Genomic DNA, 19998 nt, shown 5'->3' on the forward strand with positions numbered 1-19998 from the left:
GGGATCCCTGCCCCTCTCCTCCCACTCACTCCTTATCTGGTTATACGGAAGAGATTTTTCTAGATAACCCTTTTTTTTTTTTTTTTTTAAATATCACACAGTCCATGGACTAGATCAAAATTTTCCAGGCACCTTTTTTTCAGTCCCAAAGCAGAAGCAGACACCTTTACACATTCTAAGAAAAGTCTTTTTCATATATATATATATATATATATATATATATATATATATATATATTCCAGACCACTGGAATTTTTTTTTCCACAAGCTCAATTTCTTTTTCTTCTCCATCTCTCTGTAATGCTTTAGGGAGCCCAGCTTGTGGCTACATTTTAATTATAAATGCCATTGACATAAAACAACCTCACCGAGTTCTGAATGAGGCTGACCTCACTTTGGGTAAACACAGCAAAGGACGGGAAGTCTCCAACCCAGAATAAACCAGGCACGTAATCTCTTTTGGCCTCTCTTTGGAGAGCAGAGGTGGAAAGCAGGCTTAAAGGCCACAGACATGCTACCAAAGCAGAAAGGACCTCCCTCTGCACTCATTTGTCCCCCAAACACACCAGCTGTAATCCTATCTTTAAAAATTCCTAGGAAGACACTTGCTGGGATTAGCACTGGGTGTTATACGGAGGGGATAATCACTGGATTCTACTCCTAAAATCATTATTGCACTATACGCTAACTTGGATGTCATTTTAAAATTAATTAATTGAAAACTAAAATAAAAATAAAACTTCCTAGGGCAGGACAGGAAGACGCCAGGACGGCTTGGGGCTTGGAACCATGGTGCAGTGCCCCAAAGCTCCCTGATCTTGGCAGTGGCAGGCTCCTAATACCTCTTCCGTCTTTCTCTTCTTGGAAAGTAAGAATCATGTGGATCTAATGTAAACAAACTACTGCTAAGAGCTAATGGAAGGGACTGGGGAGAAGAGAAAACCAGAGATATAGCTCTGCAGAAAAAAAGGTACACTGCCTAGTTGGGGGCTAGCATATCCACCCAAAAGCTCTGGGTTCATCTTTACATAGGCTCCCAGTAAAGATCCGTGAAGGGGTCGAAACTATAAACACAGGGCAGGGAGGAGCATGATCCACGAAGATGGCAATGACATTTAAGTATTAAAAAACATTTTTTTTATGTTTATTCATTTCCTGAGAGAAAGAGGGAGAGAGTAGGAGTGGGGGAGGAGCAGAGAGAGAGGGAGACACAGAATCTGAAGCACTCTCCAGGCTCTGAGCTGTCAGCACAGATTCGGACACGGGGCTTGAATTCATGAACCACGAGATCATGACCAGAGCCAAAGTCAGATGCCTAACCAACTGAGCCACCCAGGCTCCCCTGACATCTATTTTTGATAAACAGGCCATTCCCAAACCAGCACTCCCTAATGCATTCCTAGTAAAGAAGACATGATGGTCACAAATCCACCAAGCTAACATTTACGACCTTCTTTTAGGACATTTTTTACAATGCTTTATAAATGTGAATTTCTCTAAGAAACGTATTTCTAGAGTAAGTTTCAAAAAATTGCTGGCGAGCGGGGGCAGATAAGAGGCGGGCTGGGGATAGAGAAGGCAAGAGCCCCAGGCAGGGGCAGGGCCTCTGTGCTTGTGCGGGCCCTGGGGGCTGTGTGAACTGGTGGCCGTAACAAAGAAATTTAAAAATAAATAAATAAAATAAAAATTAAAAAAAAAATTTTTTTTTAATGTCTATTTATTTTTGAGAGACACAGCGTGAGCGGGGTAGTGGCAGAGAGAGAGAGAAAGGCACAGAATCCTAAGAGGCTTCAGGCTCTGAGCTGTCAGCACAGAGCCGACGCAGGGCTCGAACTCACGAACCGCGAGATCACGACCCGAGCCGAAGTCGGACGCTCAACGGACTGAGCCACCCAGGCGCCCCCCAAAATTTTTTTAATTAAGAACTGCTTCCATTTCTTCTGCTAGTGCAGAAGTTCCTATTCCCATTTCGGAAGTATGGAAAAATACATACTCTGTGGATGAAATGACTTGTCTCATTTTTTGAAAAGTCCTTGCCCCTTCATCCTTGGGATGTGTGAGAGCCAAGGACCTTCCTGTAACAGACTACAAGTCCTAAATTCCCCACATGGGATAAAGAAAAGTGTTCCTTCCCTTTTGCTCAGGTGTTAGTTAACCTGGTACAATGTGGCAGAAAAGGAAACTGAGCAGAGAATGTGTGGCCCTAGAGGCCCCTCAGCCCTGTCCTGCCTTATCAGCTTTTCTGGCTCCCTGTCAACTGCCAAGGGAGTCACCTTCATGGATACCTACGTTCAGGTCTACATGGTGCTTGGGGCAAGCCTGAGCTGGGTCGTAAGGCACAGCAGGGGTCATCAGGGGCAAGAACTGGAATCTTGGCCAGCTCTGAGTATTTGCCCATCAGTATTTGTGTTGAGCCTCATCCATCAACTACTGCTCCGGAAAGGAGTGATCCACGATCAGCAGCAGCCCCATCACCCAAACTGAGCCAGGGTCACCCACTGGCTGTTCTTGCGTCAGAATTAGGTTTGTTGGGGCGCCTGGGTGACTCAGTTGGTTAAACATCCAACATGGGCTCAGGTCATGATCTCCCAGTTCATGAGTTCGAGCCCCGCATCAGGCTCTGGGCTGACAGCTCAGAGCCTGGAGCCTGCTTCGGATTCTGTGCCTCCCTTTCTCTCTGTGCCTCTCCCCTACTCATGCTCTGTCTCTCAAAGATGAATAAACATTAAACAAATTTTTTCAAATTAAAAAAAAAAAAAAGAATTGTGTTTGTAAGGAAATGAAGAGCTAGGACAAAGGGGAAGTTCCTCCCACCAGCAGTCCCCAGACTTGGCCCTTCTTCTCATCCTCCTCATGGCAGCAACTGGTATGAATTTGGTCTGAATCCAATGCACACTTTCCTATCTTACTCCCTATATATTCATGAGCTATGCACATTGTTTTGTGTTTTTTACAGAATTTCTTCAAGGATTTACTAGAAATATGCTTTTGCAATGTGCTGTTTTCAGCACACATTACTTTCAGCTTTTTGCATCTACCCCATCCATAGGCATATCTGCTCTATCTAATAATACCTAATACCCATGCATGAGACAGAGTCTCTGTTGTAGTTGTTGCCCTTGTGTTCGTTTTGAGCTCAAAAGCGAGTGGGGGGAGGGGTTCTGTGGTGTGGCTTTATCATTTCAGGGTCTGAACCCCCGAGGCTCCTGCGGTAGGGTCGGTGTGTGGCACGGGGCACGGTCCCCAGCACGCAAGAGACGGGCGGTTGCGCGCGTGTTGACTGAGAGCCTTTCCAGGCCCCTGGCCCTGCTCCGAGGGGGAGGAGCCTCCGTTTCAGCCGGGCTGTGGGGCCGGCCCCTCCCTCCTTGAGAGCCCCCCTCTCTCACACGCCCCCTTCCCGCTCCCCTCCTCAGCAGCAGCTGCGGGAGACTGTAAGTTTAGAAAACTGGAATGAAGTCACCCTGGGGAGCTGGACGCCTCGTCGGTTACACGAGCGGCCCCGGCTGGGTGTTACTCCTTCCTGCCAGGCCTGCTCGCAGAGGATATATGTTTAGGAAACTTCGCCAGAAAGAAATCCAGTGAAAATGAGCTATGAAACTTGGACATCCTGGAGAAATAATATTTACAGAGGAAACTCTTGAGACGAACTCTCACCAGTGCAGCAACCCTGGTGTGGGGGCTCACGGCCGAGGACTGCGTCCCCGTGCCAAGCAGCCCTGGCTCGTGTTTACCTCCGTGAGGCCCTCACGCGGCCAAGATGGGAGTCCAAAGTCGACTCTACCTACCCCCACAGAAAGACAAATGCAGGCTATGTAAGCCGCAGAACGCAAATGAACTAGGAAATGAAAAGCTTTTTGAAAATCCTCCTTGATGATACTGACGTGTCAGTGTTTAGGTCCATCATGTGTAACCCATGTACCACTGTGACGGGGGAGTTGATAACGGGGCGCTACACGTGTGTGACCGCAGGGGGTACATGGGAAATCACTGTACCTTCTCTTCATTTTTGCTGTGAACCAAAAACTGCTTTAAAATATAAAGTCTATCTTTAAAAAAAAAAAAAAATCTTCCTTGATTACCCAAAAGGACCTGCCCTATGGGATTCCTGTAGCATCTAGAATGTGTTTGACTCAATACCTACACATATGGGTGGTAGGTGGAAAAAAGCCCCAGGCAACTAACATCATTCCGTTCCGTAGCTACAAATGGGATCCTGGATGACCATCTGCCATCTTGTATGTCTTGTTTGAACATAAGTGGGTGCAAGAAAGGGAATTTGGCTGGATTTGGACCCATCTTCCCCATCACTGGGTCCCAAGGTGTTGTATGAAAGAGAAGAAAAAGCAGGATACTTGAAATACTCAAAGCTGGGCTCTGGTCACGATTTTTTTCCTGATTATAAGTATAATGTTGAGTAAAATATGCTTTCAGCAAGCTTCGGTCCCCTCACCTGTAGGACAAAGCCACTGCCATCTTCCAACAGGGAATGCTGTAAGAAGCAATGAGGTCACCGTAGCTCGGTGGAAATGACAGTAATGGTCCTCGGCACTCTCCATATATTAGATCATTTAATCCTCAAAACAACTCCATGAAGCAGGTACTATCATTACGCATAAGGTAACAGAGCTGAATAATTTGACCAATGATCACATATCGTCGCCAAGCCAGAATTGCAATTCATGTAGTTTGATTCTGGAACCCGTGCTATAATTTTATACTATTTATACCAGGATAGAAACTACCACAATGCCTGGCACATTATAGGTGATCAATACACAGTTAGTTCCTTCCTTTTGTCTCTCTTAAACATACAGGATTATGCTGATAAATTGACAGAAAAATCTATGTACAACTTCTATGTAAACCATCAAGTCCAATGAAAATACAGGGTACTAAAAAAAAAAAAGTTTTATTGAGATATGAAACCCTATACCTCTCAACCATAATGCCCCCTTTGCTCTCTCCACCTTCCTCCTCAGCTCCTGCCTATCACTAATCTATGTCCTGTCTCTCTGGGTCTGTACCTTCAGGAACTTTCATTTAAATAGAATCATAAAATAAGTGGTCCTTTGTGACCAGCTTCTCTCACTGAGCCTGTTGTCAAGGTTCATCCACATTGTAGCACCTATCAGTACTTGATTCCCTTTTACGGCCACACACTATTCTGTTGCGTGCATCATTGCTATTAAAGGCATTTACTTGCTTCATAGACTGTTAGAGCTGGGAAAAAACTTTAGAGACTGAATATAAACCCTACCCATGTTACTGATAAAGAGACCGTGGCCTTGAGATGAAGGAGCCTCACCAAGGTCACCCAGCTGGCTGGTAGAAGAGCCTGTAAAGCTCTCCGCTTGGTCCCTCTTACTTCACTCCACAAAGCATGACTGGAAACATAATTCAAAGTGCACGGCTTATTGATGATGGACCAGTAGGATCATCTCTGCAGATATTAGCCTAACATCATTCATTCGGCACACATATGTTGGCTGAACCGTTGCGCAGGGCACTGTGTGAGGTGCTGGAGACCTACGGGGAACAGGCCAGAGAAGATCCCTGCCCTTTTCCCCAGGTATACACTCTCCTGGGGAGGCAGAAATAAACCAGTAAACTGTTAAATGGCAAAAATAACTGTACGCTGTATAAAGTGCCATGAAGGAAACAAACAAAGGACTAAGCCAGATGATCATGTGAAGATCATAAGGTGGCATTGGCAGGGGCAGTGGGTGGAGGGTCTCTGTACAGCTAGTCATAGGGGATTTGGGCAGGAAAGGCCTCTCCAAGTTGGGAGCATTTAGGCTGGGGCCTGGAGGAGGAGAAGGGCCAATTTCGTCAATATTGGGAGGAAGAAGGTGCCAGACAAAGGGTAGAATGCAGGCAAGAATCCTGAGGCAGGAAACAGCTTGATGTGTTGGGAGAGCTAAGTGAGTGGGGCAAGGTGAGTGAGTGAGTGTGTGGTGTGGTATGAGGCTAGAGGGGAGGCCCCAGTCAGGATGGAGGCCTTTTGGCCCGTTCTATCATGACTACCCTCTCCGAGTAACCCATGTCAGAAGGACCCGTGGGAAAGGAGATCAGTAGCTGCCAGTTTCCTTCCAGTGGATTAAACTCCACTAACCACAGGAAGCTACAGGAGACCCGAGTCTCTGTAGCAAACACCTCCAAAGACAAGAGAACTGCATCTTGGGTAAGGGTGATGGAACTATGTATCACCCTTGGGATGAATCATAAGATAGAGAAAACAGAGGGAAATGAGAAAATACAGACATATTAATAAGGAAGTGGTTAAATGGTGATGGTATAGCCACATGGTAGAACACAATTCAAGTGGCAAAAAGAATGCGGTTAACTCTTTCAGTACTGAACTGGAAAGCTCTCCAGTTAATTTCTAAGCAAACAGACAAGCAAAACAAAACAAGGTATATAGTTGTATGTATATCATACCATTTATGTAAAAAAAAAACCAAAAAACCAAAAAAAAGAAAGGCAGGAAAGATAACACGGAGTTGCTCATATATACCTAAGATCTCTCTAGAAGGATACACATAAAACATATCTAGGAGGGGTTTACTTGTTTGTCTCTGTCTTCCCCCACCCCCTGAGAATGAACGTATCCTTGGAGGAAGGACAAGGGTCTCATCCATCCTGTTTACCACTGTATCCCCGTCAGTTGCAAGTGAGGGCTGGGGGGTAGAGGCAACAGAAGGGAGAGTCCTCAGAGTCTCCTCTTACACGGTTTCCAGGTTTGACGCATGGGAATGTATTTCTTATTCAAAGAAATTAAATAAAACATGAAAACAAAGAAAAGGCAATGAGGAGTCCCCATCTGCCGACCAAACCCCAATGTTCCTTCCAGCCCACCCTGCCCCTCAGCCCCTGAGTAAGCTGACCTTTAGGGAGGTCAGTTTGTCCTCCTGGAGAACTGGGTGCTCACTGGTCCTTAGGCAGGTTTCACTCCTAACGATGGTTGTGACAGTCTAGTGGCCAAAGAAATTGTCCAGGGAGTTCAGAATTAATTTTGATTCTCAAATGCTAGCCATCAAAAGATCTCTCCCTCCAGAACTACCATGGGAAGGATGAACAAATGAATAATGAATAATTATTTGAACAAATGAACAAATGAATAATTATTGAATGGGTATCACACTCCAGTTAGTTGTCCAGCAGTGGGCAAAGCTCCTCTGGGGTATCAATCGGTGTAAATGGGGAGACTAACTCAGAGGAACTCATGTCCTTGCCTTCAACCTCACAGTTTCTCAACCTCAGCACTACTGACCTTCTGGGATGAATAATTTCTTGTTGTGGGGGCTGCCCTGTGCATTGCAAAATGTGTCATAACATCCTTGGCCTCTACGACCAGACGCCAGTACCATAACCCTCACTGCAGCCAGCACAACCAAAAATGTCTCTGGACATGGTCAACTGTCGCTTGACGAACGAAATCACCCCAGGGTGAGAACCACTGTTCCCATCCCTGCATTCCCAGGCAACTGCTTTGTCTTCCCAATGAGAAGCTGGCATTCCCCTCTGCCTCTATCCCAGCTGGGCCGCCACAGAGGCTGGGAGTTGACTGAACTTCACTGTGGGAGAGTTCCCTGAGTTTCAGATGCACCAACCAATCCAACTTCCTGGGAAAACCCTCTGTATGGCAAGCTAGCGGGATCAGATTTTTTTCATAACAATCTGTCCATGAGAAGCTCCCATGCCTAACAGGCTGGGGCTATAAAAAGGCGTCCCCAAAGCAGGCTGATAATTGAAGGAGTACATACTCAGGCTGGCCAACTGCCCACTCTACAGCACCTAGGAAAGCAAATGTCGCTTCCTCCTATGGTTATTTCCTGCCAGGGGACAGGGACAGAGGAAGTGCATGAGGGGTCATTGTGTAACAAACAGGGGGATGGTGGGCACGCCTGCCATCATCTCTCCTTCTCTCAAGAACATAATTCCCAAAGGACAGCTTTCTTTGGAGGGCAAAGAAAAAGGAACTGTATTTCAATGTTTTGATTAATTTGAGGCTCATCCTTGAGGGCACTGCAAAATGAATGAGCAGAATTTTCCATGGCTAACTGTCCTGGCCGCCAGGTCCTATCGCCAAAGCTTTAGTGTTTATTTACTTTTGCTCGTGTTATTTTTATTTCAGTTCAGCTGCAGCTCAGTGCGGAAAGCGTGGGGGAGGTGTATATAAAGAGTACCGAGACTGGCCAGTACTTGGCCATGGACACCGACGGGCTTTTGTACGGCTCAGTAAGTATGAGGCTGACATGCTTCCAGACACGGCCAGGGTTGGAGGTTTCCAGAAATCTTGTTACGTTGAGTGATGCAAAGTGTAAAGCAGCAATTAGTCTCTGTTTGTTATTTTTTCCAGCAAGATTCCCACCCTCTACCCTGCTTTATTTTAGGCTCAGACATGAAAGAGCTTCTTGTGATATTCTCTCAAAATACTCGAATGAATTATCACGGAGACACAGAGGAGACATTGACTGAAATTTTAGTAACGCACCAGTCAGTCATTTCAGAATACCTATTCCCATTTCATTCATTCACTCCAAACATGTTTCTGGAGCACCACCACACTCTCTATGCTTTTCACAAAAATTATCAAGCCCGGACTCTAGCATGGGATACGTCATCCAACAAACATGTATTGAGTGCCTCCTGTGTCTAAGTATGAAGGGCTGTGAAGACAAAGGAGCCACATCCCTGTCCTTGAGAAGCACGGTCTGAGAGTTTATTCAGTAGCTAAAAATCCTCAACATCTTCTACTCCCTCTCTCTCCTGGTTGATGTTTTATACAGGTTTGGCTCAGTACATACCGATCTTTGTGAGAAAAGAATAGAAACAGACAATCTGATTTTGCCCCTCGTGGTACCTTTGGTAAAAGATCTCAATGGAAAGAGAACTAAAGCCAATGGACACAAGTTTTGAAATTATTTCTCAATTTCAATGATCCTCTCTCTTTATCCTAACAACTGATCATTGAGACTTGGCCAGACTCCTTTTTTTCCCTTTTGGAGATGTCTACAAAAAGGCAGTGGTAGGAGGGGGTTGGTCTGAGGCTCTCTTTAACTTAAATCAAATTGCCAACTGGCAGCAGGCACAGAAAACTGTCTCCCGAAGCTGTAACTTCAGCCAGGGTTTGGGATGTGGATATAGTGTGACTTGTAGCTCCTGCTACAAGTCAGGAGCAATGGGCCACCTCCTGTAGCCTGTTTGCTGAAATCTGTATCAAATGGGACAACTTTAAAGAGTTTGGAGCTAGACTTTGACTGCTACATGGAAGCACATTTTTCTTTTTATTCATTCATTCATTTGAGAAAGAGAGACAGCACAAGTGGGGGAGAGGGGCAGATGGGGGAGAGAGAGAGAGAGAGAGAGAGAGAGAGAGAGAGAGAGAGAGAATCCCAAGCAGGTTCCATACTCAGTGCAGAGCCCAATGTGGGACTCAATCCCACGACTGTGGGATCATGACCCAAGCCAAAATCAAGAGTCAGATGCTCAACAGACTGAGCCACCCAGGTGGCCCTTGAAGTAGATTTTTCTTAAAGGTGGTTCTTCCGGTTGGTAATAAAATCAATCAACCAACCAACCAATCACTGAATCTTGGACTCACAACTGAATCTCAATTCTCTGCAACTTCAGCAGGTTACTTGCCCACTCTGAGCCTTGTCTAAAATAAGGATAGTAATGGATGGTCACTACCACACACAGGGGTTAAGAGGGGTCAGAGAGACAATGCACAGAACCCACCCACCAATGTTGCTGGCAAATGGGGGAGGTGCTTCATCAGTGAGAGCTAGAAGACAAATAATAAGTTTATAAATCCCTTATCCTCATTATTTCCTAGGTTATATTTACAGTTTATGGCTTTTCCTCTTTTAAATCCGTTTTGATGCTTATTATAACCTTCTTTTATTTGTATAAAAATAGTGAGGAAGAACACCCAAACCCAATTTTCTCTAGGCTCCCATCATAGTCCTGGCCATCACTGTGCTTCACCTGAAATATTGAGGGTAATCTTAATATATTATGCCTAATAATTGATATACTTCTCCATTAATAAATTACAATTTCTAAAATATCTCAGAGCTCTACCTCATGCTCTCAGGCAGTTTTAGGTATTAATCCATCTTGATACAAATGTTTATGTCTGTGGAAAGGACATATTATTTTTAAAACTAATGAAATATTTTCTATTAATCATGAAAGGTTATATAAAATAATGACATATTTTAGATTTCATAATGAAAGGATACATATATATCAAAACATTAATGCATTTATCTCTAAGGGTGATAAGTAGCCAATTTTATAATATGTGAATGCCTTCCTGTATTTCCCAAATTTCCTACAGTGGATATATGTCACCCAAATAGTTGAGGGGAAAACAGCATGCTAAAATATAAAAAAAAGAAAATAATTTTTAAAATAGTCATGAATCAACTGTGCATCTCCAGGCTGCTGGCAATGCACCAAGCGCTTAACAACCCCTGACAAATCCTGGTGGGGTTGGGCTGGAGCATCTCCGAGCTGGCCTGCTGACTCAGCCTGTGACTCAGCCATTCTGAGTGTGTCGACCGCTCTAGTTCAATGGAGACATCAGGTGAGGGACGTGGCCACCCTCAGCTTCGTCACGGAACACAGGCCTGACGCCCACTGAGGGGTGTCATGGGGTACCCTCCCTACAGGGGAGCGGGCAACCCACACAGGTCCAAAACTTCCTACCTCCTCCCACACCTGACACTGTGCAGCAAACACTAACGTCTGGATACGTTCCTCTAGAGGCAGCAGAGTCACCCAGTTAAATATTACAACTATGTCCCGTCTTATTCTAAAATGACCCAAAGTGTCTCACCCAGTTGTCAATGCCCTAGACTGCAAATGAATAAGAAGCAGGAAGCTTCCTGTTACGTAGTTCCTTACTAATCAAAGGGAACTTTACAGACTGCTTTCTACGATCTCAAGAATCAAGTTAAGCTCACCACCTAGCTGGCGAGCCCCTGTAATTTGCAACGCTCTGTGTCTGGGGGTGGGGAGACACAAGGCTGACAAGACTCCACCTCTTCCCTAAGTAGGGCTCACAGTCAAGTACACAAACATGCCCACAAATTAAGAATAATGAAGAAGCCTGGAAACCACCCGAAAGGGAATCAACAACCACTGTGGGGGAAGAGATAATACAGAGATCACATGCCTTAGAATGGGAGCAAAGTCAGTATACAGCATAAGTATTTTACCTCCAAATATAATAAATGTATTCTAAAATCTTGACAAATAGGAAGTTCAAATTCCTGGGGCTCTTCCCACTCTCCAACCAATGAACTCCCAGTGAAACAGTAATCATTGGTAGATATTTTTAAAGCAACTGTACTATTTAATATGTTATAGCACTCTTTCCAGCTTGATAAATTGGAAGCTGCCCTCAATTCCACTGTAGGGATGTACCACTACCTACTTGAACCAATCACCTTTCCATGAAGATTTAGGTTGCTTCGAATGTTACCATTACATGCAATCCTGCAAAGACCATCGTTGAAAATACTGTTTTACCCTTGCCCAAGTATCTCCTAAGGGTCAATTCCTACCAATGAAATTGCTGGGTCAAAGGTAATACATATTGCCTAACTACCCTCAGAAAATGTCCACCAATGTATCTCACAACAGTGCATGCAAGTGTCTATTTCCTATGCTCTCACCAATATTAAGCATTGTAAATCTTTTTGTTCTTTGCAGTTATTATAGCCAACATGTTAAATCATTTTTAACTTGTATTTTCTTGTGAGATTAAATGTTTTCATAGCTTTATTTTCCATTTTTAAAAAAAGAAATTAGAGCAGGGGTGTCTGGGTGGCTCAGTTGGTTAAGTGTCTGACTCTTGGTTTCAGCTCAGGTCAGGATCTCACCGTTTGTGGGATGGAGCCCTGCACTGGTCTCCACACTGATGGTGCAGAGTCTGCTGGGGATTCTCTCTCTCTCCCTCTCTCTCTCTGCCCCTCCCCTGCTTGTGTTCTCTCTCTCTCTCTCAAAATAAATAAATAAACTTAAAAAAAAAAGCAGATATGGGGTGCCTGGGTGGCTCAGTTTGTTGAGTGTCTGACTTGGGCGCAGGTCATGATCTCACGGTTCATGAGTTCAAGTCCCACGTCAGGCTCTGTGCTGACAGCTCGGAGCCTGGAGCCTGCTTCAGATTCTGGGTCTCCATCTCTCTCTGCCCCTCCTCTGCTTGTGCTCTCTCTCTCCCTGTCTCTCTCTCTCTCTCAAAATAAATAAACATTTAAAAAGGCAGCTATACCGCCATTTTGGTAACATCATCAGTCTATATCCATATGTCCTTATCCACGTCTGTTTGTGTATATGTACATAAAGACATGAGGAAGTATGTTAATCGACTGTTACCAGTTCCTTATATCTGGGTGGGTGGCTTTGGGCAGTTTTTAAATTTTTTCTTTCTTTTTTTTTAAAGTAAAGTTGTGATTTTTGAAAAGCACAGATCTTCGTATAAGTAGATCTGTTTATACACAGGAAAAAATAAAGGTATTTTCATTTTTAAAATAACTTTAACTTCCAGGATATGTTTTATGCTTAAGACACATTTTGTGCAAGGATTTATATTCATGACAGCACTAAGGTAAAAATCCTGATATTGTTAGTGAAAATCATCAGGATATAAAATAATATTAGCAGGTTTTCATTTATCCTTCAAGCCTAAACTTAAAACTCCCCACCATATCACAGTCTGATTTTACCTATTTGGGCTGTTTTTCATGGTCATGTCCATGTGCCAGGACTTTACAGAGACAAAAGGCCCAGCCCTGCCCTTAACGTGCTCATGGTCATTCAGGATCTCCCCAGGGGGAAACTTTAGGGTCCTGAGGACAGCAAATGGAAGGGGATCTTACAAAAACAGCAAATGTATTTTTTTTAACACTAAGCTCTTTTTATTTTTTTTAAGTTTATTTATTTTGAGAGAGAGAGAAAGCACAAGTCAAGGAGGGGCAAAGCGAGAGAGAGAGAGAGAGAGACAGAGAGAGAGAGAGAGAGAGAGAGAGAGAGAGAGAATCCCAAGCAGGCTCCACACAGTTGGTGCAGAGCCCGATGTGGGGTTTGAACCCAGGAACTGTGAGATCATGATCTGAGCCAAAGTCAGACGCTTAACTGACTGAGCCACCCAGGCGCCCCAATAGCAAATGTATTTTATTTTATTAAAACAATTTTTTAATGTTTATTTATCTTTGAGAGAGAGACAGAGCACAAGTTGGGGAGGGGCAGAGAGAGGGAAGGAGATATAGAATCCGAAGCAGGACCCAGGGCTCATTATGTGCTGGGTCCTACTCTATGTCCTCATTACCACCCTCAGATATAGGTTCCACTATTATCTCAATTTTCCTGAAGAAGAAACCGAAGCATAAAGAGCCTCAGTGAACTCGCCCAAGGCCACACGGCTAGTAAACAGAGAAACTTCACTGAAAACTAATCACTAGTAATTCTACTCTCTTGCCGTTGTATCTTTTTAGCAGACACCAAATGAGGAATGCTTGTTCCTGGAAAGGCTGGAAGAAAACCATTACAATACCTACACATCCAAGAAGCACGCAGAAAAGAATTGGTTTGTGGGTCTCAAGAAGAATGGAAGCTGCAAACGCGGTCCCCGGACTCACTATGGCCAGAAGGCAATTTTGTTTCTCCCCCTGCCAGTCTCCTCTGATTAAAGAAATCTCTCCTGGGTGCCGACCACTTCAGAGGAGGTCCTCACCCAGCTGACCCCAGGTTGTCCCCTTGACTATTGGCTGCACTAACCCCTGGCCCACAGAGCCTGAAATTGTAAGCAGTGCGCTTCCAAATGCCCAGTTCACTTTTTTGCAGAGCCTTTTACCCCAGCACAGTTTTGAACAGAGGGATCAAATAGCTCCTAGGGGCCAACTGGCTGGCCAGTCTGGGTGTGTGGATGCCCAGTTGCCTCTGGGCACCTGCTGCAGGCTGAGCCTCTCAATGCAAAGGCGGGGCCAAATGAAGTGTGTTCAGGGAGCTGCCAGGGTCATTAGTAACCGCATACAATTCCCTCTACTGAGAAAATCCTGTCTGTGATTCCCCGAAACACTTGGCATGATGCCCTTTCGTCCTTTCAACACCCCACAAATATTAGCAGGGAAGCTTATGGCTAGGTTAGGGGAAGGCAGTGTTCCATGAGTAGAAACTAGGATGAAGAAAATCTCCCCTTGAGAACAGAAGGGATTAAAATGGCAAGGGGAGACTGGGTTCTGGTGGGCTCTCAGTGTAGAATAAATGAAGGATGGGAGCTTCAGCCCACAGGAAAGCAGAATAAAAGCATAGCATTGGGAGTCATTACAATGCCGTGACTTTCCCAAGATAATTCGGCAGCAGGAAGCCCCTGGATGATGTCAGATGGACAGCATGAGAAGTGGGTTCTTGATAAAAGCAAAAACATCAGATATTGGTAAATTCATTTGGGTCTGGGGTGTGGGAGTGCTGAGAAAGAAAGGCAACGTGGGCTGAGGGGATGATTTCCTCTAAAGAGGTTGATTCCAGAAGTGAGAAGGAAAGATGGAGGGACACCATGACTGTGCCTGGTCCCCAGAAAGCAGAGGCTTTGGGGTCCCAGGCAATGCTTACAAATCACATGCAGATCGTGTTTGAGTGTAGGTTCTGATTCAGTGGTTCTGGGGTGCAGTCTGTGCATTTCTAACAAGCCCCCAGGTGCTACAGATGCTGTTGTTTCCTCTTGCACCCCCCCCCCATACTTAAAGTAGCAGAGTCCTGAAGCATGCTGTCCAAAGGAAGGGGGCCCAAGGCCCCCGAGCCTCTCTTGCCTTGCCCATAAAAAACGCATACCCCACGAGTCTTCCTGAACACTCAGGCAGCATCAGGAGCAGTTAGGCCCGTGCTAAGGAACATGGATTTAAGGCGCTTTGGCCCAGTGCCTATAAAATACCCATTTAGAATATATACAAAAGCATACTTCAAAAATGTTAAACCCTCACAAACAGCTTTTCTCAAGAGACCATTTGTGTTACGATTACTTGTATAAATATGCTTCCTGCTTAGAGTAAACTTGACCCAAGTGGCTAGCAAATTAGAAACAACATTCATCTCTGACATATGATACTGTTGCCATGTAAAGGTCTTTAATAGGCCATTTAAATTTACTGTGAGACTGTATGTTTTAATCACATTTATAAATATGTAGCTCAAAGGCAGTTAACTGATTAGCATTCAGCCACTGAGAATGATAATCATAGGACATGATGTATAAGCTCCTCAATTATCTACTACTTGTACTACATTTACCTATAAAAAGAGATTGTACTTTGTTTTCAATTGTGGTATTACAAGTTTTCCTTTGAAAACAGGGACGCTTAAGCAACAAGAGGGTAACTGTGGATACAAACTGATGAGAATATTAGCTCATGTTCTAAGGAATTGACATTATTAACGGAAAAAATAACTCCTTATAATTGCATTGTCATATTTATGATGAAAAAAAAAGATGGTTTGTGAAGGTTCAAAGCAATGTAGTGCAATTGAGGAACCAAACTAAGTTAATGCTGCGATTAATAATATCATTCTGCATTTGTACAGAAAAACGACTTCAGAACTTTGTTTTTGTAACTTGGATAAGACCATTCTATTTTATTTTAGTAAATCCTTCCAGGCAAGCTGGAGATAGTGCAGTGTGGTTTAACATTTCTTTACTATGAAGATTTGGCCAGAAAAGGGTATGCAGAGAGGAAATCTAAGATATATAATGGTCCATAATTTTTAGGGTATGAATCAAATTCAAATATAACATTGGCCAAGAAAAATTAAATGTTGCTAACAGATGAGATGGAAGCTTGTGGTTTCAAAGACCCAAAGCAGTTAGAAGAAACACTATCATGGCCTTGCCAGCCTCCACCCGGTCATCATTCATATATTCATTCACTGAATATTTTTTTCAGTGCCCACTGTGTGTCAGGCACTGTACTGGGTACCGGGGCACCTGGAAACGATGTCTGTCTGGTTTTCTGCTGTATTCTCTCCCAGGGCATTATATTTATGATGAAAGATGCTGTGGATTCATTTATTTCAGCCAAGTTAAAAACAGAGACTTTGTAGGTTGCTGCTGAATAAACAGCAAGTCCCAGAAACCCAGGTTCTGGAAGAATTCGCAATACCCAGTATAAGATAACCCCCATCAAAGTATCCGAGGACCTGGCCAGGTAAACCTAATATTTCCAACTGTAGAACCATGACAGCTTTAGGAGGACCGGTTTCAAGTTGGGAAAAGAGCCTGTCAGATCTTGTAAGAAGGAAGTAGGTGGCAGTTCCCTGCTCCATTCGAGTTCCTTACACACGGAGTGTTCCTGTTGCCCTCTCTCTCTTTTCCTTGAGTAAGTGAGGTAGCCATCTGCTTGTCACACGTCTCTCATGTGGATTCATTTTCAGGCCAACTGTTAAGAACTGCCTGATATTCTCTACAAAGCATCAGGAGCATTTACGCTTTTGATTGTTTGCAAGATGGCGGTGGAGGTGGCAGTGATCTGTTTCCTTGGAAGGGATAGTTAGAGCCTCCCCCGGCCAACAGTGTGTGCTTACCAAAAACAGACTACCGCATCATAAGTTACTAAAGATGGAGGTCCTCGCTTTGTGTCAGAGGCAATGGAGCCCAGCTCCCCAGCCTTGTTAGAATAGACTGCCTAAACGAACTGAGCCCATGGGCTGCGAAGCAGACCTCTGATGAAGAAGACACCTGTCATTTTACATCACTGTCTCTTTAATTTTGGCACCCTACAAGTATTAATAAACGTTCCACTAAAAGGCGATAATGTCTCTCTGAGTTTGGGAACATCACGATGTCTCATCTTCCCGTGGAAGGTCTGTCCCAGGCATCCATCAGGTGTGGTTGCTTTGTGTTCGACACATAGCTTGTCACTGGAAGGGAGACCTTACAGGCTGACAGGAAAAGCTAAGGTAGAAACATTTTTCATCTTGTTTGGAAACCTAAGGCAATATTAGTGTTTTTCTAGGGATACATCAGGGAGGTATATTCAGGGAATTGAAGAACCAAGCACCATAATTAACTGACACTTCTCCTTCACAGTATAAATTATGAGAAAATATGAAAATATGCTACTATTGTACAGCTGACCAGCTTGTGCTAAAGCAAAGATACTGTGACCTGGGGAAAAAATGAAGGACTTTACAACTTTAAGTCAAGGACAAACGGGTTATCTCTTGCATCTCAAGCGTCTTGATGAAGGGTGATGGGTTTGCCCATCAGATCTTCTGAAACTGTTATCATACTACACAACATCTCTTTAAGTAAACTTGTCAACCTTCTGACTTCTTATTCTTAGGAGAAAGTATACTGCTGCCTAGACCTTGTGGCAGAATCAGATCATGCCCACAAACACTGACACATATACACACACATTTACACCGGCTCTCACACACGTACACGCACACAAGCACGTGCACGAATTAAAAAGCGTTGTGCAGTGTTTGTCCCTTCTACGAATTACATGCCAAAATCAATCCCTCCTTTTCCTTTCAAAGTCACCTAAACCTCTTATTTTCCTGCTTTTTGGAGTTTGATCCACTGTAAGAACTACATTTTCCATCACAACCCACCACATGCCTACCCTCACACATACACACAACTGAAACAAAGAAGGTCAGGAAGCCATATATATATATATATATATATATATATATATATATATATATATGATGCATTTTTTTCTCTTACATTCCACTAAAACATGCTGGTCAAAGATCCATTAAATTAGGTCACAACTCAATAGGTCACAACCACAGTTTTCTGAAAAAACTGGCTTAAAGCAACTGGTCTTCTTCCTTAAGATGACAAGACCCAATCAGGATCCTGCATTATGACTTCAGTGTTTTCAAAGATGCAGTTTGTTCAAAGACAAGGGGGACATCCTGTTACCCAGGAACCATCTGTTCCGAGGGCCTGGTGAATTCTCTTAGTTGGTTTGCCACTAATCTTGCAGAATGAGTGTAAGGATGCTGGTCTCACAGGCACACACTGCTGCCTCTATTGTCCCCAGTGCTGTCATCACGTTTCTGCTTGCACAGCCCTGAGGACTTTGGACCCCTCCCCTCCTTTGGAATTCTCATCATTGTGGAGCTGGAGGTCATCCCCTCCCCAACTTCTGCAGTCTTCACTTCATTACTCCCTCTTGTTCCCCTACCTCCAAATTCCTATCTTATAACCATTTCTTAAATTTGTTTTAACATTTACTCATTTTTGAGAGACAGAGCACAAGCTGGGGAGGGAAGAGACCCAGAATCCAAAGCAGGCTCCAGGCTCCGAGCTGTCAGCACAGAGCCCGATGCGGGGCTCAAACTCAAAGACAGTGAGATCATGATCTGAGCTGAAGTCGGGCGCTTAACTGACTGAGCCGCCCAGGCACCTCTATAACCATTTCCAAACAAGACATGAAAAGTAGACTGAGCCAGGAGAAGGCTAGGTGCTCAGGATCTCTGACCATCCCCGCCAGCCTCCATCACTTTCTGGCAACTGCTCTCTGACCTACCAGAAGAGTTTGCCACCCATAACTCGGTGATAAGATAAACACCATTGCTACTGGAATGCATCTTCTACAGGGATTCAAAATTTTTCATCTTTGCTGAACCAACTGAAAACATAACTCTGTGCCCCAAGTGTTTGAGAGGGGTAGGCTGGCTGAGCATTGGCCTCTTATGGGTGAACTTGACAACAAAAGACAAACATATAATAAAGTCGTTGCCTTCCATATTTATCTGAGTGACAGACAGCCTATCTGCCATGGGGTGGGAAGGGGAGGGGAGGGGAACCCTAACCATAAGTGCTCTTGTGTCACTGTCACATTGAGGAGTATGGTAATAGTGACACATCAAACAACTGCACTTTCACAAATTAAAAAAAAATTATTTGTAGGAGCAGTAGTCCAATATAAGAATACTTAAGCCCAACCTAGCAGGTGGGACTTGTTTGTGTCTTCTCCATTTCAAAATCACTAGGCATTTGTTTGACAACCGTTAAAACTGAAATAATGGCTTGTGAAAAGTGGCACACCCCCTCCTTCCTCCTCCACTCCTTAAACCTGTCCTCTATGCCCAGAAAGAAACTCCCTTGTTATTGTACATAAAATTTATTCTAAAGCCCAGTTAGAGAATGTAAGAACTTGAGATCTCGGGATCTGACATAGGACCCTCTGGACCCCAGTGATTCATCTAACAGTCTCTGAAGTTACAAGGGAAATGTACTAAAGCATTACTGGGATCTTTCTGTATCATTGTACCTACTTTGCAGTTGATATATTGACCATGACATACTGCACTGTTAGCTTTCCACCCTAGTTATAAAATTAAAAAAGAAACCAGGTCATTCACAGCCTGAAGCTGGAGGTGGGTTTGCTTTATAAAAGCAAGTATTTTAGGACCTAGTTTGGGGGTCTTCTGACGGGGCTGAGAATGTCTGTGATGTGGGAAGGAGGTATTTCCTAAATTGCTTCCTTCCCTCTTAGCTACCCACTGTCACACAGGCTAAATTTACACATTTAGCAGCTAAACATTACTGTCTATTTTATTATATAACTAAGCAAAACCTCACCATGTCCTTCATGGGCTTTTCTATCAGCCTTAATGAAGCCTTGGGCATTCCTTGTTTGGAAGTGTGTTCAATTTCAGGACTTGGTTCGCTTAGTTGCAGTGTTTGGGGATGTAGGTGTAGACAGGCAGTTTGTGCAAGTTGTCACAGAGACGTGTATCGTTGGGGTTTTCATCCTTATTTTCCTGCCTGAAGAGAAATTTATTTTAGTCTCACCCAGGGATACAGAAGGGCAAGATGTTAGAGTATTTTACTGATAGGCCTTGAACCAAAACTTTTTTTCTCCAAAATAAGTTTTAGGAATGTCATTGTATACTAACTTGCCTTGTCCAGACTGTAAAGACAAGACTGTTCATAGTTTGAGATGTCAACTATGCTGAGAGTTCAGTAGTGTC

At 43.9% G+C, this 19998-nt stretch overlaps 1 protein-coding gene and 1 long non-coding RNA gene across 12 annotated transcripts in view; one reads left to right on the forward strand and one right to left on the reverse strand.

Moving 5' to 3' along the window:
- FGF1 (fibroblast growth factor 1) overlaps positions 1 to 16814 on the forward strand; it is a 103677-nt gene extending 86863 nt beyond the window's left edge. For 7 of the 8 annotated variants that reach the window (XM_086701556.1, XM_086701531.1, XM_086701546.1 and 4 more), the window contains 2 exons: positions 8135 to 8238; positions 13506 to 16814. In XM_086701556.1, coding sequence (XP_086557682.1) covers positions 8135 to 8238; positions 13506 to 13700 — 299 coding nt within the window. In that variant the 3' untranslated portion in view covers positions 13701 to 16814. The remainder of the gene's footprint in view (positions 1 to 8134; positions 8239 to 13505) is intronic. The other variant, XM_086701581.1, reaches the window with a different exon arrangement.
- The window catches only part of LOC147584397 (uncharacterized), a 341362-nt gene that overhangs the window by 75278 nt on the left and 246086 nt on the right, over positions 1 to 19998 (reverse strand). The gene's annotated exons all lie outside the window — the stretch shown is intronic.

Source organism: Puma concolor, chromosome A1 (assembly GCF_028749965.1).
Source record: "Puma concolor isolate L17-30 chromosome A1, mPumCon1.1.hap2, whole genome shotgun sequence".
Taxonomy (NCBI): Eukaryota; Metazoa; Chordata; class Mammalia; order Carnivora; family Felidae; genus Puma; species Puma concolor.